General features: G+C 41.8%; 1 protein-coding gene across 2 annotated transcripts in view; it reads left to right on the top strand.

Annotated features, from left to right (window-relative positions):
* Positions 1-1,817: 1,817 nt before the first annotated feature.
* FNIP2 (folliculin interacting protein 2) overlaps positions 1,818-26,554 on the top strand; it is a 136,243-nt gene continuing 111,506 nt past the window's right edge. Inside the window, exon 1 of one of the 2 annotated variants that reach the window (XM_080674986.1) lies at positions 1,818-2,141. In XM_080674986.1, coding sequence (XP_080531112.1) covers positions 2,029-2,141 — 113 coding nt within the window. In that variant the 5' untranslated portion in view covers positions 1,818-2,028. The remainder of the gene's footprint in view (positions 2,142-26,554) is intronic. The other variant, XM_080674984.1, reaches the window with a different exon arrangement.

Below are 26,554 nucleotides of genomic sequence, written 5' to 3'. Positions count from 1 at the left end.
TCCTTGGAAGGGAGGAACAAGGGGCACCATGTCAAAATCCTCTTCAGTATGCAGTTGCAAAAGCTTGATAGGCATATCAAGGGAATGCGGATTTCAGTTTGGAGAATAAAGAACATTTTTATTTATATATCCCAAGGATGGGGTAAGGGAGAGTAGTGTGTTGTTGGGACATATGACCTGGGACCCTGTCTTAATAAAGTCACAACAGATTAGGCCAGTACTTGTTTTACAGGATACTGACCAATACTGGCAGTCCTATGAAGTAGATGCTCCCAGTAAATAGAAAGATCAAAGTTGCAAATCAGCCCTAACCGGTTTGGCTCAGTGGATAGAGCGTGGGCCTGCGGACTGAAGGGTCCCAGGTTCGATTCCGGTCAAGGGCACGTACCTTGGTTGCGGGCACATCCCCAGTAGGGGGCGTGCAGGAGGTAGCTGATCGATGTCTCTCTCATCGATGTTTCTAACTCTCTATCCCTCTCTCTTCCTCTCTGTAAAAAAAAATTAATAAAATATATTTTTAAAAAGTTGCAAATCAGAGTTCTGTGTACACTTCTTTGTGTAAAAGGATGATTGTTCACCAGTATGAGTACTTAATCCACCATTTTAAGAGTAAAATTCAGAAGGAAAAAATTAGTTTTAATTTCCATCATTTTCCCCTTACCTTTATGAAATTTCAGCACATCATCATTCACAATTTCCTACCAATGCCAAAACCCCACACAATAAAAATTGATAATGCAAATTAAAATAAGCCAAAGAAATTATTTTTTATTACTTATATTTATGGGAATACATTTGTTTCTTTGCGTCTCCACGTTTCTTTGCGTCTGAACAAGTGAGAATCCAGGTGAGAAACTTTACTGCTGGTGAAGAAGGAGCCAGCCGAGGCAGGGGCATCATCTTACTAACTTGATTGCCATCCTCAGAAAAGCTGGGAGCTAACATTATAACGCATTGATTGAGAAGCTGCTCTGCGTTTGGCAAGGTCTTGCACCAGCACGGGCCGAAGTTCTCACGGAGAGTGGGTGGAACTGCGAATTAAAGGGAACTCAAATATGATTCAAACACAACACCTCCTTTCCCCCAAACCAAATCATATCTGTCGCTGATATCAGATCATTATGCTCCTTGATTGTTAGGGAAAAAACATTCCTTTGTTATAAAATAGTATCAGTTTCTAAATCTGTGAATTCCATGTGTTCACTTTCACACGCAACTTTTTATATAACTGTGGTATGGTGGCCCAAGATGCCAAACAAAGCAAATGATTCAAATAAAAAGTTAAAAAAAAAAAATAAAACCCAAGACATCTAATCTGGGTATGGTAGAAACACGCCAACCAACACCTTGGGGGTTGTGAGATTCAAACTGAAACAGCAACGTCGTGCATCCCACCCCGTCCTCCAGCGCGCGCGGTCTGCACGCGAGCCCTTGCACCTGTACAAAGCGAGAACTCCAGCGGCTTTGTCTCCAAAGAACAAAGATCCGCCCAGCGGCTCTCTCGCTGTTTGGAAATAACCAAGCCTCCTCGGGAACCCCGGCGGCCACTGGAGCGGCGCCCCCGGAGCAGCCCACCCGGCGGCGCGACGTCCGCCCCCGCCCGTCGGGCCCTTTAAGCGCCGCGCGCGCCGCCGCCCCCGCCCCCCGCGCGCCGCGAGCACGGGGCCGCTCGAGCCGGCCGCGCCTCCCGCCGGGGTTACGTGAGCCCGGGGCGGGCCACCGTCAGGCCAATGGCCGCCGCCGGGGTGGCCGAGCTCCTCCCGCGCCGCTGCCGCCGCCGCCGCTGCCGCCGCGGTGGAATTGCGGGCTCCTCCCGCAGGAGATAACTGTCAGCGTGCGAGGCGGTGGCGGCAGCGGGCCGGCTCCGTCATATGACCGGCCGCCGGCGGCCCCGGCCCCAAGCAGAGTTCCTCCGCCGCGGCGGCCCCGCGCTCCCGCCGCCGCGATGGCCCCGCCGCCGCGGCCGCCGCCCCCGGCTGCGCGCTGAGCCGCCGGCCCCCGGAGCGCCCCGGCCGGAGCCGCAGCATCATGGCCCCGACCCTGCTCCAGAAGCTCTTCAACAAAAAGGGCAGTGGCGGCGGCGGCAACTCGGCGGCGGCGTCTGCTCAGGGCAGGGTTCCTAAGGAAGGACCCGCCTTTAGGTGAGGGGGCGCCGAGGGCGAGGCTGGCACGGGACCGACTTGGCTGCGGTGCCCACGGGGGTGGGAGGAGAAGTCGATGGGCCGCCCGGGACGTCGCAGCCCACCGCCGGCGCGGGATCCCGGGCTGGTCGTCGTGGATGCGTCGGATCCGAGTGTGGCCCCGAAACCTTGGTGACCACGAGGGTCCCCCCTTCCCAGTCTCTCCCTCACCCTCTCTCTCCCACTCTCCCCACTACTCTGGGTCCCTTCCTCCTTCCAGAGTTGTTCCTTGGGGTTCCCGGGCGTGCACGGGCTTGGCCGGGGAGGTGAGGGATTGGCCGGGAATTGGGGTGAACCCCTTCCCCGCAGAGCCGCCTGGGCGACTCTGCGGGCGCTGCAAAGCTGTGAGCTGTCATTTTGAGGGCAGCTCCAAACCTATTGTGTACGTGACAGTGTTTTGAAGTTGTGGAGGAGCAACAGTCACGAGAAAGGCATCTTCCTTCTTGCTTGCTGTACATGACAAGCTCGCAAACGGATGAATAAAAGTATGTAATTTCCACACCATCGGGAAGGTTGATGCCGCATGATGCGTGGAAATGGGGAGTGAAATGCTTTTCGCAAATGGCTGAGATTTCAGTTTGACAAAGCTGGTGCAGATAGTTCACACGTGCGACCGCGGAGAACACACACCTTTGCATAATAATAGCTAGCATTTATGGAGCATAAAAGATCTGAAATGCTTTATGTCGATTTCGCATTTATTTCTCCAACTGCCCTGTGAGGTCGGTGCTATTATAATTCCCATTTTACAGATGAGAAAACTTCAAGTCACGGAGAACTTTAAACAGTTTGCCCAAGATCCGCAGCTGTACTTGGCAGAGCTTGCATTTTGACCACAGAATCTAGTCTTTTAAAATCTTTTTGCTCTTCTGCTTTCAAGGACTAACTTTTTTTTTTTTAAAAAAATATATTTTATTGATATTTTACAGAGAGGAAGGGAGAGGGATAGAGAGCCAGAAACATCGATGAGAGAGAAACATCGATGAGAGAGAAACATCGATCAGCTGCCTCCTGCAAACCCCCCACTGGGGACGTGCCCGCAACCAAGGTACATGCCCTTGACCGGAATCGAACCCGGGACCCCTCAGTCCGCAAGCCCACGCTCCATCCACTGAGCCAAACCGGTTTCGGCTCAAGGACTAACTTTTAAAAGATGCCTTAAAATGCACTCTTAGGTTGGGAAGTTCATTTGCTTACTTTCAACAGTTTTTCCCCCCCAGCAAATTCTTTCTTATGGAGGAGCCATCTACTTCGAACTGTAACACTCTGCTAGGGCTTTTTGCCCAAAATGTCTTGCAAAAGCAGTTTATTATTAAACAAGTCTAGTCCCACTGTAGTAAACCTTTTAAAGGTTTCAAGTGTATGAGTAAATTTTATTATTAAGTTTTGTAATCTAGATTTTGCTTTTCTGGAATTCCATTCCTTTAAAACACACACAGCCCCTCACTGCATTTATATGAACATTAAATACCAATAGTTTGTATTTGTGGGGTGGGTATGGGTATGTGCTGTTGTTTGGAAGGTAAATTGTGAGGACTTTAAACTGCCTTAGTTAAAGTCTCATATTTCCTTTAGGCTAACTGAATCCTTATAATTTGAGTAGGGAATTCTATTCCTTTCATTGCCTTGAGTACTAGTGATGCTGTGTTCCTTCTCAGAATGGTAGAATTACTTCAGACTCAAGGTGTGTAATTTCTTCTCTTCCCTTTTAGCAACCCAGACTCAATCAAGGGAACAAAGCCTGCAGAGAAAAGGGCATGTGTGTTACAGGTGTTTTTACTTTGGCAGCCATTTGTCAAAGGCATTTGAAGCCATTTCAATGCTAGTGGAGGTAGTTGAGTGACATTGTGTTCTCTGCCCCGTTGCCCACCATCATTTCCTCCATCCACAAGTTTAAGTGTATTTTGAACAAAAAAATTGTGGCTGTATTTAGGGAAATACAACACATTAGGGAAATTGATTCCCACTTGGTGGGAACACTTTCATTGTGGTGTTCTGACTTTCCCTTGGTAGTTCTGATGAAGAACACAAAGTTGTGCCAAGGACTGTTTCGTTTTTAAATTGACCTCATTAGGATTTTCTACGAGTTTTTATGATAAAGGTCTTTGGGAGAATAGGTGATCTCTCACTGAACATCTCACTTGATGACGGCCCTTCATCTAGGGGTCATGTGAAAGAGCAGCCGCCAGTAAAGACCCAGGAAATGAGGACAAATCACCAGCGCACCCAAACAAGTCTTTTCTCCTGCTTTTTACCTGGTTTAACTCTTAGATGCTGTGCAGTGCTCCTGGGAAAAGCCTCCTGGAGAATTTCCCCTGCAAAATAATGACCTTGTGCTTCATCTTATCCAGATTTATCCAAATAGGAGCTAGCATGTGCTTTTTGGAGAAGGGAATGCCTCATAAGGATATTAGCTGCCCTTGGAAGCTCACTTTGTAGTTTAATAGATTTCAAGAAATTAAGATAAAATTGTTAGCCCAGGCCAGTGTGGCTCCGTTGGTTGAGCATTGTCCCATGCACTGAGAGGTCACCAGTTCAATTCCTGATCAAGGCACATGCCTGGGTTGCAGGCTGGATCTCCAGTAGGGGGCGTGCAGGAGGCAGTCAATAGATGGTTCTCTCTCTCAAATCAATAAAAACATAATTAAAAATAGAAAATATTTAGGTTAAAAATCTAGTATTCTTAATATGAATTTGAATTATATTCTTCAGTGCATTTAAATACATAATGTAATTTGTAGATCTTGAGAGTGAAAGGTCCCCTAAAGATTCAGGTAGACTTTCTGGGCAGTTTTATAGCATATACTAGAGGCCTGGTGCATGACATTCGTGTGCTAGGGGAGGGTCCCTCAGCCTGGCCTGTGCCCTCTTGCAGTCCGGGACCCCTTGGCACTGCTGCAGAGGCAGGAGAGGCTCCCGCCGCCATTGCTGCGGTCACCAGCCGTGATCAGGCTTCTCACTGAGCCGTGTTCTAGGAGCGCACTGACCACCAGGGGGCAGCTCCTGTTTTGAGCTTCTGCCCCCTGGTGGTCAGTGCACATCATAGCGACTGGTCGTTCCACCAATTTGCATATTAGCCTTTTATTATATAGGATTGCTATATATTTTTGAGAAAGACCTAAGTAAAAAGAAGGTTTGCACACATACACACACACACACATCTTTTTGTTTTAGAGTTTGTGGAAGCCTATTATATATTTTTCTCTCTGTGATGGACTTGGACTAGTTATTTTAAACTTTTCTCCACATCTCTAAAGTTTTGCCCTTTATCAAGTTTTTCCCCGGATGTTACTCTGTTCACTCTTGGGCACTTCCTAGTCATTTCCCTGGGTTTCTTACTGTTCTCTCATTCCTCTAGTTTTCCCATACTGTAGTTGATTAGAAAGGAACCTCTTGTTCAATATAAGCAGATTATATCAAAGGTCATTTTCAGATCTTCATGTTTTCTGGCATTCCATTTAAAAAGAGAATCGTCACAGTCAAGATTCCTTCCTTAAGTGTATATATTTTCACATCTTGCTAAAAAGCCTTTTTCAAAGCTTTGAGGAAAGAGGTTCCTAGGAAAACAAAAGGAATCAAAGAGATTGTATTTACATGTTTGGGAGAAGTAGTTAGGAACAATATATGATTAAGGTATTTGTGAAGTTTAAGCCCTATTTAAAGTTATAAAACTGCATTGTGGTCTTGAAATTTGAGAAAATTCTCTATTTGCTGGTCTTCAGAATGCTTTCACTTTTAATTAAGTGACACATAAATATATTTTTGAATGACCCTTTGTTCCAGAAGGATAAATTAGAACAAAAAAAGATTATTTGTCTAGTGGCTCAAATCAGAGGTAGCATTGGGTTCTTGATTACTTTGGATTTAAGGTCAACATGTTTAGGAATTTTTAAAAGCCAAGATATGCTCAGTGTCATGCACATCTGGGTCAAGATTGAAGTTTGATCTTAAAGGGTTTTTTTTAAAATGTCTCAGGTGAATTAGTTTCCACCTAAAATGTATATGCAGCTGGGAGATGAAAAAGATCATGGGTTAGCAAATGTTTTATTTTGGACCAGTTGAATGAAGTGAGTAAGCATATATATCATGTGGATATGAGGAGTAAATAAAAGCATTTCAGCTGCTTAGTAGCTAGCTGTGTAAATGCTGGAAAGAGTAGACTCCACTCCTCCCCTCTAGTCCTGAATGGCCTAGTTAGTGCTAATCCACATTCTGTTAGAACAACTTTAAGTAATCTGTTACCAGGCTAGTATAAATATAATTTAATCCACTTATCATCATTATAGAATAGCATCGGAGGCTCATGTGCTTGTGGTTTTGTGCTCCACCTGTACAATTCAGGGTAGGACACCCTTGGTCCCGCCTACTGGAATTTGCTGTCTAAAGGACAACAGCTTATATACCAGGATGAGTATACAGCTAGTAACACTTGGAAACTATAACAAGAAGGTAATTCAAACACTGAGAAAGACTACATCTCTACATTAAATACAGCATTAAGAGCTCACCGCAGTCATGCTCTGTATGGCTGAGGGCAGGACCATGACCCCACAGAAGGCTCTTACACAGACGTGCTTCCTCTCTTCCCCTCCCATTGCAGCTCCCAGGATACAAGCATTTCTAATGACATTTTTCTGAGGTAGGGTAGAGAATATTCTGGAAAAAAAAAACACAGTTTAGTCCACTACACTCATATTTTTAATGCCTATAACAAAACATGTGACACATAAATAGTTTTTCTTCTTGTTATCGGAGAATTGTGTGGATTGCCTTTCTCTGTTGCTAGTGGGAGTGGGGTTCTTGGGGTACATTTCCGGAGGAGAATGAGATGAAATACAATGATATTCCCTCTACTTTCTAAAAGCCTTCCTGGCCTTAGCTGGTGCTCAGTGGTTAGAGTGTCGACCTATGGACTGAAGGGTTGCAGGTGCAGGGTGCATACCTAGGTTGCAGGCTCCTTCCCTGACCCCCGTGGGGGGGTGTGCGGGAGGCAACCAATCGATGTGTCTCTCTCTTATCGATGTTTCTCTGTCTCTCCCTCTTCCTTTCACTCTCTAAAAACTAGTAGAAAAAATATCTTTGGGTGAGGATTAAAAAAAGTTTTCCTGTGTGTTTCCATGCCTGCTGTTGTGAATTTATTGGCACACTCCTTACATTCTTGTTTTGAAACTTGCCATATATTGTCGGGGGTTATTAGAGATTTTTGGCAGAGGTAAGGAAGGAACTGACTATTCATCTAATGCAGTGGGTTCTGTTAAAAGCACCTGGGAGACAGATTAAGGAGACCATTGATTTAATACAGCTTCATGCATATGTGAAACCCAACAAGTCTCTTCATTTCTCTGGTCCTCATTTGTAAAATGACAGCGTCAGTGCTGTGTAATAGCGTTGTGGTGAGGAGGTAACCATGAGTTTGGAAGCCTTTTGAACAGAATACAATGCAATACCAAATGGTTTAAGTATTACCAGGAGCCTTTTAAGTCATGGAGTTCAGTATTACTCATATTGAAGCTTTACTAAAATTGAATCATTTTTCAGAATGATTCAATCTAAAGGACAATAGATCATATGTTCATTATATATATGAATTCCTTTTTATTTTTCTTTAGATGGGAGACTTGAGATAGAACACAGACATGTTCCTGTTTACTTACTTTTTTTTACCTTGATATTGTCAGAGATAAAACAGACCCGAGTTTTTAGAGGAGTGTTAAGGACACTCAGCAGGCAGTAACTCCACCTGGATGGAGGTGATGGGGAGATCAGAAATATTTTAAAGGCTTTGGTGTATTAGTTTTTCAGAATTAGTTGCAAGTTCTTTTAAAAAATCACGAATAAAATCTGATTTAGCCAAAGGGGGAAATTTGTTAAACAGAATGATATAGCCACAATGGATGATATTCTGCAGCAGCCAAATCATTATTTATATGTATATGCTGTATATACACACACATATATGTCCACACACATACACACATGCACATATACACAGGTTTGTTTGTGTATATATGCATACATGGAAATGTGTTATCAATAGGAAAAGTAAAAAATAAGATATAAAGTTATATGAACAATATTTTAAAATAGGAGTGTGTAATTTGATTATGCATATATGGACGAGGGTTAGGAACACTTTACATCAGCATATTAACAGTGGTTGCCAAGGGGTGGGTGAAAATTTTATTTTACTCTTTTGTGGGGTGTTTTGGTTGATATTTTGGATTTTTCTCTAGTTTACATTACTTTTGTGATTTAAATTATTTTAAATCTTAAATAGTCGTTGGGGTATTTTACACTATGAAAGAGTGAGAATAAGGTGTGGAAAAATTTGATTTGGATAAAAACATAGAATTCTTTCTCTTCGTTAAAATAACTAGTAGTTCCTATTATTAAAAGTAATATGCTGTGAATTTTAATGTACTTAAAACCTAACTTCATTGTGAACCATAGGAAGCCAATTTAATTGGTGATGCTGATAATTATAGGCAATATACATGTGCAAATTTTCGCTAATCAGGATGGGTCACTGCTTCCCAAGCCTTAGAGTCCAGTGTGGCTTTCACTCATGTAGGCCTCAAGTTAGTGATCAAGAGAGATCTAATTAACATTTATTTGAAATATGTTTATAAAAAAGTGACACAACTTTTTAGATTTGGGGAAAACTTGGGTAAGTTAAGGGGCTTGGCTTGGATATATTTAAAGTTAAAACATGCATTATAATTTTAAGTTCTTAATTGATTATGTTACATATTGTTACTTGATTTAGTGGGTGGTCTTGAGAGATGGTTTGGGCATGTGGTCTTTTAATACAAGTATGGATCTGGCCCAGTCAGAGTAGCTTCAACCTATGAACCAGGAGGTCACAGTTCGATTCCTGGCCAGGGCACATGCCCGGGTTGCAGGCAGGATCCCCAGTAGGGGATGTGCAGAAGGCAGCCAATCAATGATTCTATCTCTCTTCCTCTCCTTTCCTCTCTAAAATCAATAAAAATATATATATATATATATTTTTTTTTTTAAAAAAAAAAGGAGAGAATTAGTTTTTGTTGTGGCTTTAAGTTGTGTTTCTCATGGTTTGCTTGTGAGGTCAGTGTAAGGAAACTACTGTGCTGTTGTGTTTTCTTGGCAAAGGAAGTTGTAAAAGATTGTCCTTGCACTCATAAAGTGCTTTGGCTGCGAACGTGAACTCTTGGTGGGTGAATCTGATTTGGGAACTGGTCCTGCACTTATTTCTCCAGCCACTGTTTTTCTTGGTGTGGGCGAAAAGGAACAAATGTTTTATCCTGATTGTACAAGTCCCTTGCCTAGTGTGAATTGTTAAGCCTGCACTATGAGGTCATGTCTTTGGCTGTACAAATCAGTCTTTCCCTTTGCATATAAGAAGGCTGAAATATTTGGTGAGTTTCTACTTAGCAAGCGTTCTTTATCTCAGGTTTGTGAAAAATGATTATTATGTAAAAGAGGAAAAACAGGATGGACTTTTCCAGTTAACTGGGCATGAAATAGTGATTTCCCTCAACTCCACCCGGTCTGTAAATGGAACATCCATGACTCACTTCTCAGGGGCACACAGGCACTTTTGTAACCAGTGCTTGAATGGGAGGGTGGGTTGGGGATGGAAGGAGATGGGCTGGCATCCCACTTGTGTTCAGTCAGAATCTGTCCAGCTGCCTTTATAATGGACTTCTGAAAAGGACAATGTGCCTTCTCACATATCATGCTACATATTTTTTTCTTATTGCACTTTCTGTTTGTGCCAAAATAATACAACATATTAAGTGCAATAAATGTAGCCATTAATACTATAATGCTGTGGATAAGTGTTGTATAGCACAGTGCTCTTTCTCTTACATAAGATTTTACTGTCATATTCCTCTTTTACTGTATACCTTTCACTTCTGTATATATTTAGAATATTTTTTTCTAGTTATTTGTCCCTGAATCTTGCTTAATTTGTAGATTGTGCTCTGGAATATGTGGCCAGCATAGTGTTTAAAGAGATACATGTACTGTTTTAGGAAGATGATTTTATCACCACACCTAAGACTTTTTAATCATAAATAAGCACATTTCTGTATTTGATACTCTACATCTTTCAATAAATGATCATTGGTGTTTGATTATCCACTGTTGTCTAATTGAAAATGACCACCAATTCATGAAGGTTGTCTAAGTGAGAGTGGCCATTGGGGCAGTAGAAATTCATCCCCTCAAAACTGATGGAGTTGGATTGAGAACCGACATATCTAGTGGAGCCCTCAGACTTGGTCTCAGTAAAGATAGTTGCATGTTGGAAATTAATAATTTAATTAAGCAGCATGTGTCAGCAACCTTAACTCGGTGTGTTTATGACAAATATTTTTCTAGGAAAATTCAGAGTCTAGTTATTTGAATGTACTCTACGTTACATTGTATATATAGATATCAGCAGAAAGTAAACATGTACATGAGTTTACTTGGAAATTTAACAAAACCTAAGAAATATACTAACTTTAGAAGTATCTGCTTTTTCTTAATTTTAGGTATATTCAATACTCTATAATCCTAAATGCAGCATCACCAAAATGTAATGGTCAAACAGTTATTAATTCTATTTATTTGTGGCCTACTCTGACCAAAAGGTATGTGTGTGTGTGTTCAATATTTTATTTATGATATATTTCCACAGAACACATTAACATTTACTTTGACAGTTTTACAAACAGAATTTGAGAATTTGCTTACAAGTACACATATACCAGTTAAATGGAATTGAGTGGATTTTTGCATTTCATTGAATGAATTCTATTAACTAAACTTTTTGTTCAGTTGTCATGGCAACTCTATTTCTTCACAACTTGAGGACAAGTTAGATGTTAACCAGCACATTCCTCAAGGGATGAAACAGGTGTTGATTTAGGATGTGTTAGGAAGAAACAACAGAATCAACAGTTTGATCAGTTCTGCCTTTAACACTTTATAAATACTTCAGATTGCCAACTCTTTCTCCCTGTTGTACCCAGAAAATTGGACTTTTTTTTTTCCTACCTTACAGTTGAAAACATAGAGGTGATGGAAAAGAAATTCAGGCTGTTTGCTATCATTTATCTCTTAATTAGCTATCCCTATTTACTCAAGATCTTTTATAAAATATGGTTGAGAAATATTGACAATATTTTAAAAATTTGCCACTTTAAAGCATACATTTGAAAGTAACTGAAGGAAACAAGAAAATAACATGTTATGGTTAGAGCACCCATATGGGAGTTCTAAATCCTAGCCACTGCCTTTGTGTTGGTAGTGCTTGGCAGGAAATTGTATTTAATAAAATACCTGTTGAATGAATTAATATAAGAGTTTTTCAAACTGATGATCCTTAAAGATTCTCTGATATTCCAGAATCTGATCTCTTGATACAATGTTTTTTAGTAGGGAACTGCCTTTTTTGATGTTTTTGGCATGCATTGTGACATTTTAAAAAATATATATATTTTATTGATTTTTTAGAGAGGAAAGGAGAGGGATAGAGAGCCAGAAACATTGATGAGAGAGACATCAATCAGCTGCCTCCTGCACACCCCCTACCAGGGATGTGTCCGCAACCAAGGTACATGCCCTTGACCGGAATCGAACGCGGGACCCCTGAGTCCGCAGGCCGACGCTCTATCCACTGAGCCAAACAGGCCAGGGCCATTGTGACATTTTTTAAAGGACACTGTTAAAATATTTCTTTCTTTTCATTAATATTAATGAGTTGTTTTTCGGATATCAAATTCAGAGGATAAATACTCTAAAGGGACCTGCTGCCTCCTCAAACAAAACAAAGATGAAAAAAAGAGATCCAGTTGTAAAATCCCACGGGTATTGAACATGACCTACTGAAAAAAGTAAAAATCTGCAAACATCTGAAATAGCTGAGTGTTATTAATTTTAGATTTATTGGAATTCCTGTGTGGCTTGGTAAAACTGAAATACGTTATAGAATAAAATTAGCCAACTGGTTCTTTCAAATTTAAAATATAGCACACTTAATTATAAAAACAGTATTGGTATTCTGAACCCTGCAGAGACTGTTACATGAAGTAAGTGCTTTAGACAAAAGATGGAACCATCTCTGCTTTCCATTTGAAAAAATAACTTAAAAGTGAGTTTATAAATACGACAAGTTATTTTAAGAAGAGTATACTCCAGAGTAACATATCATTAATGATGGGCTACACTGTGTGAGGGAGTGAACTATGAGTAAACATTTCTCTAAGCATATCAGGCAATGGCTGTTTGCTTTAAATGGTACAGTGAATAAGTTGCTAGGGCAAAAGGAGGTAGCAGGAACTACTGTCTCTGCCCAAAGGGAGAAGGACCCTTGGTAGCCACTTGGTTGTTTCCAAGCTGCTGGGCTCCATGGTGACCCTACGAACACTGATAGTTGGCCCCTGCTGTAGGATACTATACCTGGCTTAGTGCATGGGTTCCTGAAAATCGTTTACAAATTAAATTATGACTTTACTTTCTTCAACATTAATAATTTTTAAATGCACCAGATAAAAAATCAAAAATTGTAAAATGATATACATTGAAATATAAGTATCTAATTTCACATCCCTCATCCTCCCTAAAGGCTAAAATTATTATACCAGTTTCTTTTATATCCTTCCAGAAATATTCTATGCAAATACAAGAAAAAAAAGTATCTTTTATTCACACAAAACTGTGGTTGATATACACACTGTTTAGCATTTTGCTAATAGTTGCCCATTATTCTGTTGAATAAATGCATGTATAATGCTTTAACCTAGTGGTTCTCAAGTCTGACTGGACATTAAAATTACTTAGAAAGATTTTAAATGCCCCCACCACTCTCCCAGAGATCCTGATTTAATTGGTCTGAAATGGGGCCTACATGTCTGTCTTTATGAAACCCTAGTCAGACAATTTTCATGTGCAGCCAAGCGCACTAATTTTAACCAGCCCCCTATTGATGGATACTTATATTGTTTTCAGGCTTTTTTTGTTAGAAATTGTGAACTTCCTGGTCAGAAGATCCTTATAGATAAGCTCAAGTATATTTCTAGAATAAGGATCCAGGATGGAGTTTCTGCCCAATTGTTCTGTAGAGCCCTGCCTATTTATACTCCTGCCAACAGCAGAGTGGCTGTTTAGTGGAGATGATTTCAAGTACCCTAAAGAAACAATACTGGCAGGGAAGTGGTGAAACTCATATCCAGTGCACTCTTGGTACTTGTTGATCACTTGTCTAGTTCAATGTCATGCTGATTGTTTTAAGCTCTTTTGTAATTTAGTTTGGTTGTACTATGTGGACATAAGAATGCTCATACTTTTTTGACCCCAGTGATTTAAAAGAAAAAAAGTTCTTTGCTTGAAGAAGTTAAAAAAAACAAAAAAGCAAGAAAACTTTTATGCATGGAGATGTTCTTTAGACATTATCATTATAATGATAAAAATCTAAAAATCATAATAGTTGTCTAGCAATAGAAAAGTGGCTAAATTGTGATGTTAGCTCATGGGATATTATATAAAGGTTATATGATTATGAGGATTGTATTAATATAATCAAATTATATATTTAACATATTAACTTATACAATTGTATTAAATGTAATTACTATAATACATTAATTATATATAATTATCAATATATTGTCATTAACTCATCAGTATTCAATATAATCCTATATAATAAAGAGGTAATATGCAAATTAACCCTTACTCCCTCACAAGATGGCTGCCTACAACCAGGCTGGCAGGGGGGTTAGTGAGGGACGACCAAACGACTGAACAAGCAGGGTGTGTGGGGCGACCAGCCGGCAGGGGGTTTAGTGAGGGACGACCAAACGACTGAACAAGCAGGGTGTGTGGGGTGACCAGGCTGGCAGGGGGATTAGTGAGGGACGACCAAACGACTGAACAAGTAGGCTGTGTGGGGCAACCAGGCCAGCAGGGGGGCAGTTGGGGGTGACCAGGCAGGAAGGCAGGTGAGCAATTAGGAGCCAACAGTCCAGGATTGTGAGAGGGATGTCCGACTGCTGGTTTAGGCCAATCCCCGTGATCGGGCCTAAACTGGCAGTCAGACATCCCCCAAGGGGTCCAGGATTGGAGAGGGTGCAGGCTGGGCTGAGGGGACCCCCCCCCCCCCGGGCCTCTAGTGTTAATATAATCAAATGCTTGAGATATTAAATGAAGAAACCAAAATCAATTAGTACATACAAGATGAATATATTAGCAAAATATGTAAATTGTGACCAGGGACTACAAAGGAAACAGAGAAATACAGTAGTTGATGTGATGCGGTAATGAGTTTATGGGTAAATAACCTTTAAAATTATAAAACTAGAGGCCCAGTGCACGAAATTTGTGCACGGGGTGGGGGTCTGCTCAGCCCAGCCTGCACCCTCTCCAATCTGGGACCCCTCGGGGGATGTCCGACTGCCGGTTTAGGCCCAATCCCGGGGATCGGGCCTAATCTGGCAGTCGGACATCCCTCTCACAATCTGGGACCGCTGGCTCCTAACTGCTCACCTGCTTGCCAGCCTGATCACCTCTAACTGCCTCTGCCTGCTGGTCTGATCGCCCCTTACTGCCCACCCTACCGACCGGTTGCCCCCAACTGCCTCCTCCCTGCCAGCTTGGTCGCCCCTAACTGCCCCACCTGCCAGCCTGGTCACTCCTAACTGCCTCCCCCCCCCCCCCCCCCCGCCAACCTGGTCACCCCCAACTGCCCCCCACCCCTGCCAGCCTGGTCGCCCCATGCAGCCTGCTGTTCAGTCCTTTGGTCGTCCCTCACTAACCCCCCTGCCGGCCTTGTCGCCCCACGCAGCCTGATGTTCAGTCGTTTGGTCGTCCCTCACTAACCCTCCTGCTGGCCTGGTCACCCCACGCAGCCTGCTGTTAGTTCACCTGTCCAAATGTTTTGGTCGTGACGGCCCCTGGCTTTTTATATATTAGGATTGTGTGGGCAAAAAATAAAATTAGGAGGAAAATGTTTTATAATGCAAATAGCCATTTGTGGCTTTAAGATGTATTTTCACATTGTAAACCTTGTTAATTAGTGGACATATTATTGAATATGTTAATGGCTTCTCTTAATTAAGATGCCTGTAAATAGCTATTTTTAAAGAATTTTAAAGGACATACCTCTAGTATCTGTAGAAAATAAAACTACCATGTGCTGGGGACTATGCTGAGTTGCTTTTATTTATTCATCTCACTCAAGTCTCACAGTTATCCTTTGAGAGTAAGTATTAGGTGATTTATAGGTTATAAGGTTATAATAATTTATAGATGAAAAATTGAGTCTTGCTGGAGATTACTGAGTGGTTAACTAGTGAGCTGGGAATTCAAACCCAAGTCAGTGAGTTCTTTCCCCTTTGCAGGTTAATATATTTGAAGTACCAAAGAAGTTAAGATTCTGTGGAGTTTTTAGGGAATTATGAAGTCTAAATATTACTTCTAAGGAGCTTCCCATTTAATTACACAAATAATAAATGTTAAGGTTTGAAAAGTAATTGATGGCTCTGGCCAGTGTGGCTGAGTTGGTTGAGTGTCTTCCCATGCACCAAAAGGTCACCATGTCTAGGTTGCAAGCTTGATCCCTGGTCAGGGTGGGTAAGGCAGCTGATCGATATTTCTCTCTCACATCAATGTTCCTCTCTCTCTCTCTCTCTCTCTCTCTCTCTCATCTCTCTCCTCCTTTCCTCTCTCTCTAAAAAACAAAGAAGTCCTCATTTATAAAAAAAAATGAACAAGCAAAAACCAGAGTATCCCAGCCTGTGTGCCTCCTGCATGCCCCCCTTACTGTGGGTGGAGCCTGCAACCTGGGCATGTGCCTTGACTGGAAATCAAACCGTGACCTCCTGGTTCATAGGTTGACACTCAGCCACTGAGCCATACTGGCCAAGCTAAATTTGTATTCTTTTTGTTGTTTGTTTTTTGGATTTGTATTCTTGAGATCAATCCTGGCTCCTGCACTTACAATGTAGGGCACATTATCTTCTCTGAGTTTTTCATTTGTAAAATTGTTGTAAAATTGCTTTTCTTACAGGTTGTCCTGAAGCCTAGAGATAATATATGTCAGTCATACCTACTGCACAGTCCTTGGCACCTATTATGCATTCAATAAATGGCGGCTCTTTTCTTTCTCCCTTCCTCCCTTCCTCCCTCTCTTTCTTTCTTTCTTTCTTTCTTTCTTTCTTTCTTTCTTTCTTTCTTTCTTTCTTTCTTTCTTTCTCTTCCTTCCTTTTTCTTCCTTCCTTTTTTTTCTTCCTTTTTCTTCCTTCCTTCCTCCCTCCCTCCCTCCCTCCTCTCCTCTCCTCTCCCCTTCTCCCCTCCCCTCTTGTTAATCCTCACCCAAGGATATTTTTCCATTAATTTTTTTTTTTTAGAGAGAGTGGAAGAGAGAGGGAAAGACGGAAAGGAACATCAATATGAGAGAAACACATCAGTTGGTTGCCTCCTGCATGCGGCCGGGCTGCCCAGGTCAGGGAGGAGCCTGCAACCAAGGTATGTGCCCTTGACCAAAATCGAACCCATGAGACCCTTTGATTCTCAGGCCAACTCTCTCTCCACTGAGCCAAACCGGCTAGGGCTAATGGTGGCTCTTTTAACTCTCAGAGCCTTAAATATTATTTGTCTCTCCCTATAGCTACTTCCCTGTATTAATCCCATCTCAGATTGTAGGGAAATGGCAAGTAGCTTGTCTTTATCAAAAGGTGGAATTCCCTCTAAAGGCATTGGGGAGTCACTGCCCTTCTGAGTAGTGGATTGATGAAGCAGCTTGCTCTTTGGTGCTGGGATCCAAGTAAGTGCAGTTTTATGATATCAATATGCAGAATCTGTCTTCCTTAGTTTTCCCTCTGTCCCCCAAACCCAGACCTCTCTTATTTCCAAAGGGAAAACAAAACTGACACAACAGAAACATCCTGCTCCCACTTAATGTTTCCCTCCCAGCCTGTGGAAAAATCCATACTTGGTAAACCTACCAGATAGATTGATATCTCTCTCTCTCTCTCTCTCTCTCTCTCTCTCTCTCTCTCTCTCTCGATACTTTCTTTGTTTAGAGCAGTTTGAGATTTACGGTAACACTGTGAGGAAAGTACAGAGATGTCCCATACAACCTCTACCCCCAAACATGCACAGAAAAGGGCAGGGACAGGGTAGTGGTGTTGGGGGGTGGGGGAGGGGCGGCGGGGGAAGGGACTGGAAAGAGAGAAAGGCATTTGCTCAGAAGCTAGAAAAAGGGAAAACCTCCAATTGTCAAGTAATCTCATCTTGCTGAAGTGCTAAGTACAGTCCCTAATTGTGTGGGGGTGCTAGTTTAGATAATGTGCCAAGGAAAGTATGCAACCTCTGCTTGCTCCAAATAAAACTGTTAAAAAGCAATCTAGTTCCAGCAGGTATGAACCTCGGCTTTGATTTGTTCATCATTTTGTCTTCCTCCTTCCAGTTTTCTTCCCGTCAAATCTAGGTTGCATTGGACTTTGCTCTTACAGCTGATTACTGTGCCACACTGCTCTTGAGACTACTCCAGCCAGCATTGAGTTTTACTGCTTGGACTGTTAAAGTCAATATTGTGTTTAACACAGTGGTAGCTACGTGAGTTGTTTTGAGATTGCCTTGACCCTGCTAGCATATTAAGTAGCTGTTTAAGAGGAAGGCTCTTTTCAGAATTATGTCAAAATTAGCATCTGATTGTCAGAATTGTTGTGGTCCAATAAGCAGACCATAGTAGGTAACTTCCCTGGGGTTAAAGTATTGCTACTAGTATAATGTGCTAGACCTGTGCTCTCTCCTTTTATGTTAGAAACCTTTATATGCAAAGCACTGGGCCTTTAGTACCGCAGAGATATTTTTAGTGGGAGAGGGCACAGTTTTCCTTAAGGATAAAATAATAGGGTCTCTCCTCTCCTTCAAAACAAACCTCAAAGTATTATTAATCTATCAGTTATCTCTCCTCTGTTCAGAAGACTTCCCTTTTCTTTCCATCCTAGAAATATGTGGGATGCGGGACCTTGACCATAAGCAGATTTTATATTTATTTTTCTTCCCCTCCCTCTCTCCCGCCCAACCTCCTGACATTCTCAGAAAAGGTCCATCAGCTTAGTTCCTGTGTGGCCTTATGGGGGCAGAGGGGGAGGTCTTTTGACCTACTTTGGTTTAGGCTCTGGGTGGCCTAAAAAATCATCACAGCTGGAATTCTCCATCTGGTTCCATCCAGTCCAAAGCCTGGCCCAGTCTAACTTACTGAGATTTGAGGCTGAGATTTGGCATCAAAGCTTAACAAGTAATTAAGGGTTTATATATCTTCCATTGCTTTCTCTGAATGTTGTTTCCTTGGGGACCTAACTGGAATGCATGGAGGAATGTGCATATTTCAAAAGAAAAAAACTAGATGAGATCTGAAACTGAGAGAGAGGGAAGTGTTATCAAAAAGGATAAATAATTCTGAAGAAGTAGTAATGTATAAAATAACATCAAGGTTTTGAGGCTGAGTAATCTGGGAGAATTATAGCATAATTAATGGAAATAACACAGTTATAAGGAGAATGACTTTTAAAGCGGGCGTGTATACGTTTGGTTTTGCATATCCTGAGTTGGAGATACAGTGGATATTCCAAGTAGTGATGTTTATGAGGCATTGGTTGTCAGGGGAGACATTAAGCCAGAATTTGCCAGAGAGCCTGGGAAATCCATATTTTGCTCTTAAAACTTTTTTCTATTCTCTTCCTCATAATTATTCTTGTCAAAATTCTTATTTGTTCTTCTAAACTCAATTCAGATGCTACCTCTGATTGTCTTTGTTGATTGCGCCCAAATGGGCATGCTCTCTGGATTCTTGAACTTATTATTTATTAGACTTCTTGTGTGTGTGTGATTTTTTTTCATGGCACAACATTCTACTAGTTGTTTTTCTAATTATCCAAATGCTACCAGATTATACCTTGAGTGCAAGGAACATTATATGTATGTCCTTGCAGTGTGTAGCATAGCACTGAGTACATTAATAGGAGCTCAGAAAATGTTTAAATGTATTTATTTGAACCCATTTGTTTTCAGCTAGTACCACTGCTTAGAGAAGTATGAATTTTATTACCCATTATATAAAGTTCCTTTAACAATTTTGCATAATTTTGTCTCTGAAGCTTTAAGAACATCTCCCAATGCTTGTATTTCAGAATTAAACCAATAAGTGTGCTTATACTGTAAACCTGGCTCTAACCAAATAAAGTCTATTTTGAGAGAGATAGCGCTGCTCTTTCTCATACTCACCATTGCATTTAGCACCCTATCCTGCTGGGTGTTTTTTTTTTTTTTTTCTTTTTAATCCTCACCAGAGGATATATTTAGAGAGAGGAAGGGAGAGAGTGAAACAGAGACATTGATCACTGCCTCCCATATGCGCCCCGACTGGGTATTGAACCTGCAACCTAGGTATGTGCCCTGACGAGGCATCGAACCTCCAACTTTTTGGTGTGTGGGACAGACTTTTTTATGGATCATTTTATTTTTTTCTATACCAGTTCCAGTTTAGATTTCTGAGGTTCACTGCCTCAGAAAGAAATATATGACTTTTCTATTAAGAATATGCTTTTTAAAGAGTTTTGGTCTATCATAAGAATAGCTTAAGCACCATCTTTACCTGAACTGACATGACCTGAAACTAATTTACTACTTACTTATCTGTTCAAAGAACCCTGAATGATCTTACTGTGTGTTCCCTCTCATTGAACATTTTCCTGGTAAAAATGTTTAATGCCACTTAGAAATATGGCCCTACCTCTGGCCAGTCTGTCACTTAGATTAGTTATGAAGATGTTAAATTCAGTCTTCACATCCATCACTGAAAGTCCACTCTGTCTAGAGAAATGGTTATTTATTCCTACTTTTGTTTTCTGGTCCTAATTCAGTTCTCTGTCCAAGATAAATATTTTACTGGCTTCACACTCTTTTATCCTCATAAAAACAAGTGACCAGATACCTCTGTAGTAATGCAGTTCATTTAGTAAAAACGTTAATGGCAGATGAAATTCAGATGAATAAGGGAACACTTGTTTTGGTTTTCCATGGCCATAGTTTAAAAATACAATCTGCGTTTGCTAGTGCATAAGTCATATGCTATTACAGCTTCAAGGGACTATTAGAAGTTTGTTTCTCCCATATGAATTTTGTGGATATCAGTTTTGAAGTAAGCCGAGCAACTAGGGCTTGAAAATACTTATTTCACCCATAAATTGTAGCTGGTCCTCAAATGGTAAAGAGAGTTGATTAGGGGTTTTTATTTTCCACAGCTTAGTTTGGGAAGAGGCTCCGTCAGTCACCCCTGCAACCTTTATTCTGTGAGATTCTTGCTCCGTGTTTCCTAAAAGAGTAATGAAAAATTAACCAGAGTCAAGGGTATTGTGATTTTGATCTGGGGTTTCCTTCTCATGATGGTTCTATGTGATTTCCTCTTCATGATGTTCTTCCTACCTTTAATTTGCCACTTTAATGGATTTAGATGAGGTAATTTCTTAGTGGGGTGGGGATAGGAAACACAAGGGGAGAGATTATTTTCTGAGTCTTGCTTTTCAAGGCCTTAAGGTTTCTTTTAGCTCCCAAGTGTGTGATTTTAATTTTACATCTGAGACAGAGGCACCTGTGACTCCAGGTGGCTGCTGCCATCTCGCACTAGTCAGGAGGGGACAGTCCGGGATTGGAGGATCTCACACTTACATGTTATTAAGAAAGTTAGGAATATTCCCTGACCCCCATGAGAGCAATTAGCCAGAAGCCCTCTTAATTGAATCATTTCTTTTCCTTAGCAAAGACAAAGAAAGATTTGGTTAGCCTGTGAAATATAGTGGTGATGGTTTCAAAGCAGAAAGAAGCCATGCTGGAAGTTTAGGATGATGAAGTTAGAAATTACCTGTGATGCAAACCAATTTTTTTATGGTTTGGTTTTCTTTTCTATAAATTGTGGTGAGAGAGAGGTGAATATTGGTTAAATGTGCTGTCTGTCTGTTATAGGGCAGTATTTCAGAGAAAGTATAATTGATAAGATGGACTTAGCCATAATAACTCTCATTTATTTTCCAAAGTAGTTCTATTTATTTTATAGACTAGGAAACGGGCTCACTGGCCAGGGTCACAAAAATAGTTGTCTGTAAGGGTAGGGCCAGATCTGAAACACAGGCCTCTTGATTCCTGCATTGGGCCTCAGCCAGTTTTTAGTCCTAAATATGGCAAGTTGCCTTGTTTAACAGTTAAAAGCTGTTATGAACTTATAGCTAAAATGCATTCAAAAATTTTTAATGATCATAAATCTGCATTCTTTTGTGTGTTGTTGAAAATTTATTATTTTCATTAGATTTATGCCCTTTCCTGATATTGCGTTGCTCAGAACTGTACATGAAACTCATAAAAATCACCTCTAAACTCCTTCACGTGGCTGCCCCTGTCTCATTTCTCTTTGCTTTTCCCGTCACACTCCTTACACCAGTCAAAGTGAACTTTTCTTAGTTCCTCAAACAATTTTGAGCTTTCCCTTTATAAAGACTTCTTTTTCTGGAACTCGCCTTCTCCCTTCCGCCTTTAATCTACTGACTCCAACCTAGGCTGGTAGTGGGCGTGGGCTCTGGAACCAGATTCAGGTTTCAAATCCTGACACCATGCTTAATAGCTGTAGGATATGTATGACTCCTGAACTGCTCTGTGCTGTGTGCTGCTGTCTTCTTGGTACATTGGGAATAATGGTAACCACCTCCTGGTGTGGTTATGAGATATAAATGGTTTTTTTCTTGCAACGTTAGAACAGTGCCTAGTACATAGTAATGCTCTGATGGGGGAAGCCTTTGCTAATAGTAGGCCCCTCCTAGCCTTCCACCCACCCAGGACTAGATAGCCCTGCTCTTTCTCATTTTCATCATTGCATTTAGCACCCTATCTTGCTGTGTTGTAATTGCCTTTGCAAGACCCTACCACTCCACTGCAAGGATTGGGAGGACCATTGCAATGTCTGTATTGTTCACTTTGGGATACAGCACTCCGGCATGTATAGGTACTTGGGAAATATTTGAATAAATGAATAAACAAAGGACCTGTTAGCTCATGTTGTGAGCTTAATGTCTTTGACCACAGCTTTCCTTTTCTCTTTTTTAAATATGCTTTAAAATATGAAGGGAGAGGGAGAGGGAGAGAGAGAGAGAAGCATCTATGATGGGAGAGGATTATTGATTGGCTGCCTCCTGCACGCCTCTGACTGGGCATTGAACCATGACCTCCTGGTTCATAGGTCAATGCTCAACCACTGAGCAACACCAGCCGGGCAGCTTTTCATTTTTTCCCCTGAAGATCATGTTAGCTTTTGTTTGGGGTTTTTGTTGGGATAATTTTAGGAGAAGGGAGATAAGATCATCTAGTTTAGCTTAGGTTTCTTTATGGAAATTTTGGACATTATAGCACATTATTACTTAGTGTAAAAGAGGCTGTACATATGGACAGGCCTCTTGAAAAGTTGCTGTATTCTTTAAGAAAATGTTAAAGTGGGTTCCACAAAAACAGGCTAGTCTCCCGAGGAACACCCGGTTGATGTTGAGCACAATCTGGATTTAACCTTATAACTGTCCCAGCCTCCCTGCCCCAGCTCTCTAAACACACACTCACAGGATTTCCCGGCATTCAGCTTTTGTTGGCAATCAGGTGTGCTATGACCATATGTAGCAGTCAAAGCCACTTGACTTTTCCCCCTTACATGCTCTATCCTTAGTCAAGAATAAAAACAATGTAAAAGGAAAAGCTTATGCAACAGCAGAATAGTTTCTGGTTGAAAGTAATGAGAATTTTTTCCCTACTCTAGGGGTGGTGGCTTAGTCCTGGCAGTTACTCTCGAGTGGTGGGATGTTCTAGGTGAGTGGTCAGCAAACTCATTAGTCAACAGAGCCAAATATCAACAGTACAACGATTGAAATTTTTTTTGAGAGCCAAATTTTTTAAACTTAAACTATATAGGAAGGTACATTGTTATTAACTTAATTAGGGTACTCCTAAGCTGGCCTTTGCTAAAAACTCAAGGGGCCAAAGAGCTGCATGTGGCTCGTGAGCCGCAGTTAGCCGACCACTGTTCTAGGTGAAAATAATGCTGCACTTAAGGGAAAGGGTGAAGGGCTAGGTCAGGAAGGGGTCAGCTGCTGCTGTGATTCTTTTGTTTAAAGCCATTAAAGGTTTGGAGTGAGACTAGCAATTAATTGCTGTAGAATCTGTTGGATTGTCAAGGGACAATAGTGAAAAGTCAGGGTTAACTAACTCAAACTGGACTTTGACAGCAGTGTCATTTTAAAAACCAGTTCCATTTCAAGAGCTTGCTCCTCCTCCCTTACTACATCTAGTCTGCACTAATAGAAAATCTATACTAATAAAAGGGTAATATGCTAATTATACCAGATAGACTGGATGTCTTCCGGACGTCATTCTGGATATCCTTCCTGACTAATAAAAGGGTAATATGCTAATTATACCAGATAGACTGGATGTCTTCCGGACGTCATTCTGGATATCCTTCCTGACAAAGCTGAGGCCTGGGCGGCGCTGCCCTGGGTCCTGGGTGCTAGGGGCCCGGCCCGCCCAGGCAGCGCCACCTGGGGTCCCGAGGGCCTGCCCAGGCGAAGCCGGCCCAGGTCCCGGGTCCCAGGTGCCTGCCCAGGCGAAGCCAGCCTGGGTCCTGGGTGCCTGTGGCTGGCCCAGGCGAAGCCGGCCCAGGGCCCGGGTCCCAGGTGCCTGCCCAGGCGAAGCCAGCCTGGGTCCTGGGTGCCTGTGGCTGGCCCAGGCGAAGCCGGCCCAGGTCCCGGGTCCCAGGTGCCTGCCCAGGCGAAGCCAGCCTGGGTCCTGGGTGCCTGTGGCTGGCCCAGGCGAAGCCGGCCCAGGTCCTGGGTCCCAGGTGCCTGCCCAGGCGAAGCCAGCCTGGATCCTGGGTGCCTGTGGCTGGCCTAGGCGAAGCCGGCCCAGGTTCTGGTTGCCTGCGGCCGGCTAGAAGGAGGAAAGCCCAGGTCCCGGTTGCCTGTGGCTGGCCAGAGGAGGGAAGTCTGGGTCCCAGGTGTGGGGGCCAAGGCAGACAGGTGAGCAGTTAGGAGTGATCAGGCAGGCAGGCAGAGGTGGTTGGGGAAATCAGGCAGACAGGTGAGTGGTTAGGGGCAATCAGGCAGGCAAGCGGTTAGGAGCCAGCGGTCCCAGATTGCGAGAGGGGATCGGATCTAAACCAGCAGTCGGACATCCCCCAAGGGGTCCTGGATTGCGAGAGGGTGCAGGGCAGGCTGAGGGGCCCTCCACCCCCCCCCCCATGCATGAATTTTGTGCATCAGGCCTCTAGTTGGTAATAATAAAGTTTAGTGAGCCTGACCGTGTACAGGCCCTGTTCCAAGCACTTTCCACATAGAACTAATGTACACATGTTCAGTATGTATAGTTTGTTTACATTTTAAATTTTAATTTAAATAAATTTAGATTTTTTTCTTTTTAAGGTAGGATACATAGCAGTTAAGAGGTTAAGAGTATGTGTGAATGTGTGTTGGATTTGAATCCCACCTCTCTTTTACTAGCTGTTTAATTTTGGGCAAATTACTTTCCATCTCAGATTGCATATCTATACATTGAAATAGAATCCCTATTAGATGAGATAGTGAGAGCAGAATACTGTGCTAAGCTCATAGTAAGCTGCTCAGTTATTAGCTAATTAACCATTTGTTATGTTGTCTTCTACTGGGTAGATCTTTGATTGTGATTAGTGTCCAGGGAAATTTATGAAACATTTCAGAATATTTTTTTCTATTCTATGCCCTGACTGGGAAGTTAATTCAATGCATTGATCAGTGCTTCTGACAGTATTGCCTTTGTCTGCGATATAGGGTGAGAACACTTCACCTCTGCGCAGGCTTACCAGGCCTTTTCTGATCTCCAGTCACACCTTGTAATTGGTTCTTTATTAATATGCAGATGCGGACAAAATTGAAGCAGTGTTTCTCCAGGAAGTGGTGGTGCCTCATTGACCTACTCTGTTCCCAGAGCAAGAGGGGACTACATTGCATTCATGGAGTCTCAGCTACTTCAGATTCCTCTTCTTTAAGCTATACCTTAAACATAACTTGGTTCTCGAGCAGTCTCCTGTTATCCTCCCTTACCCTCAGAGCCTCTAAAATAGAGTGGGATTGGTGTGTGTGTGTCTATATAAAATAGCAGGCTCTTACCATTTGGAAGGCATTTCTCATGGTTAAGATGTTGAAGATGTTATGAAGAATAGTTAATTCATTTACTATTTAGAACAATGGCTATAATATAGGTTAACCTGGATGGACAGGTACTCTGACCATCTTTTGTAATGTTTCTGACATGTGCTCTGAACTCTAAAAGTAAACTTACAATGAACTTATAGGATGCCATACAATAAATCTTTATTCAAGAGCATTTACTGCCCTAGTCAGTTTGGCTCAGGAGATAGAGCATTGACCTGCAGACTAAAGGGTCCCTGGTTTAATTCTGGTCAAGGGGACATGCCAGCGTTGTGGGCTTGATCCCCAGGCAGCCGATCAAGGGTTCTTTCTCATCTTTGATGTTTCTAGCTCCCCCACTCCCTTCCTCTTTGAAATTAAAAAAAGAAGAAGAAGAAGAAGAAAAGAGCATTTACTGAACATTTTCCATAGTCCAGGTAGAACAGTTTGGTAGAATACAAAAATGAATGCCCTTTAGCAGTTCAGTTCATAAAGGCTTAGTCCATACTGCTCTGTTATATAGCATGTCCTAGGAGCTAACATTATACCAGAAAACAGAGGCAAGGAGGATTTACAGAAGTGCTCAATAAATATTTGTTAAATGACTTAGGCCTCTGAATTTGGTGGATTCCTTTATTTTTTAGTGTGTCTCTGTGTGTTTTTTCCCCACTTAGCATCTTCTTAGGTTTTTATCTTTCCATTTGGTGAGTTAGATGCTAAATATGTATATTTAAGTCATTTTGATATTTGAGCTCATAATTTTTAAATTCTTATTGTCTTTCCATTTTATCTACAGATGTTTTTCTAAAAATAAAGACCAGGTTATTTTTTTATTAGAATTTGTTCTCTAGTATTCTGGAACCCTAATTCAGTGGAATGGACAGAGTTGAAGGTGAGAGGTGGATCGAGGAAGGGGCAGCAATAAATGAGAAGGTGGATTTGTGATAGGAATTTGTGGTTTCTCTCTAAACACTCTCAGGCAGTATTGCTTCTAGTCCCTTCTTATACGTCATTTTTATTTTTAGTGGCCACAGATACTCTAGGCTTTAGATGTTTATTCTGGATTGAGAACCCTTAGGAGTTTTTGTGTTGGTATGTTTGTGATACTAGGAATTTTACGAGTTACAACTGGCCACTGTTAAAATA

This window comes from Plecotus auritus (assembly GCF_963455305.1).
Source record: "Plecotus auritus genome assembly, chromosome: 6".
Classification (NCBI taxonomy): Eukaryota; Metazoa; Chordata; class Mammalia; order Chiroptera; family Vespertilionidae; genus Plecotus; species Plecotus auritus.
This window is presented reverse-complemented; position numbering and strand designations above follow the sequence as displayed.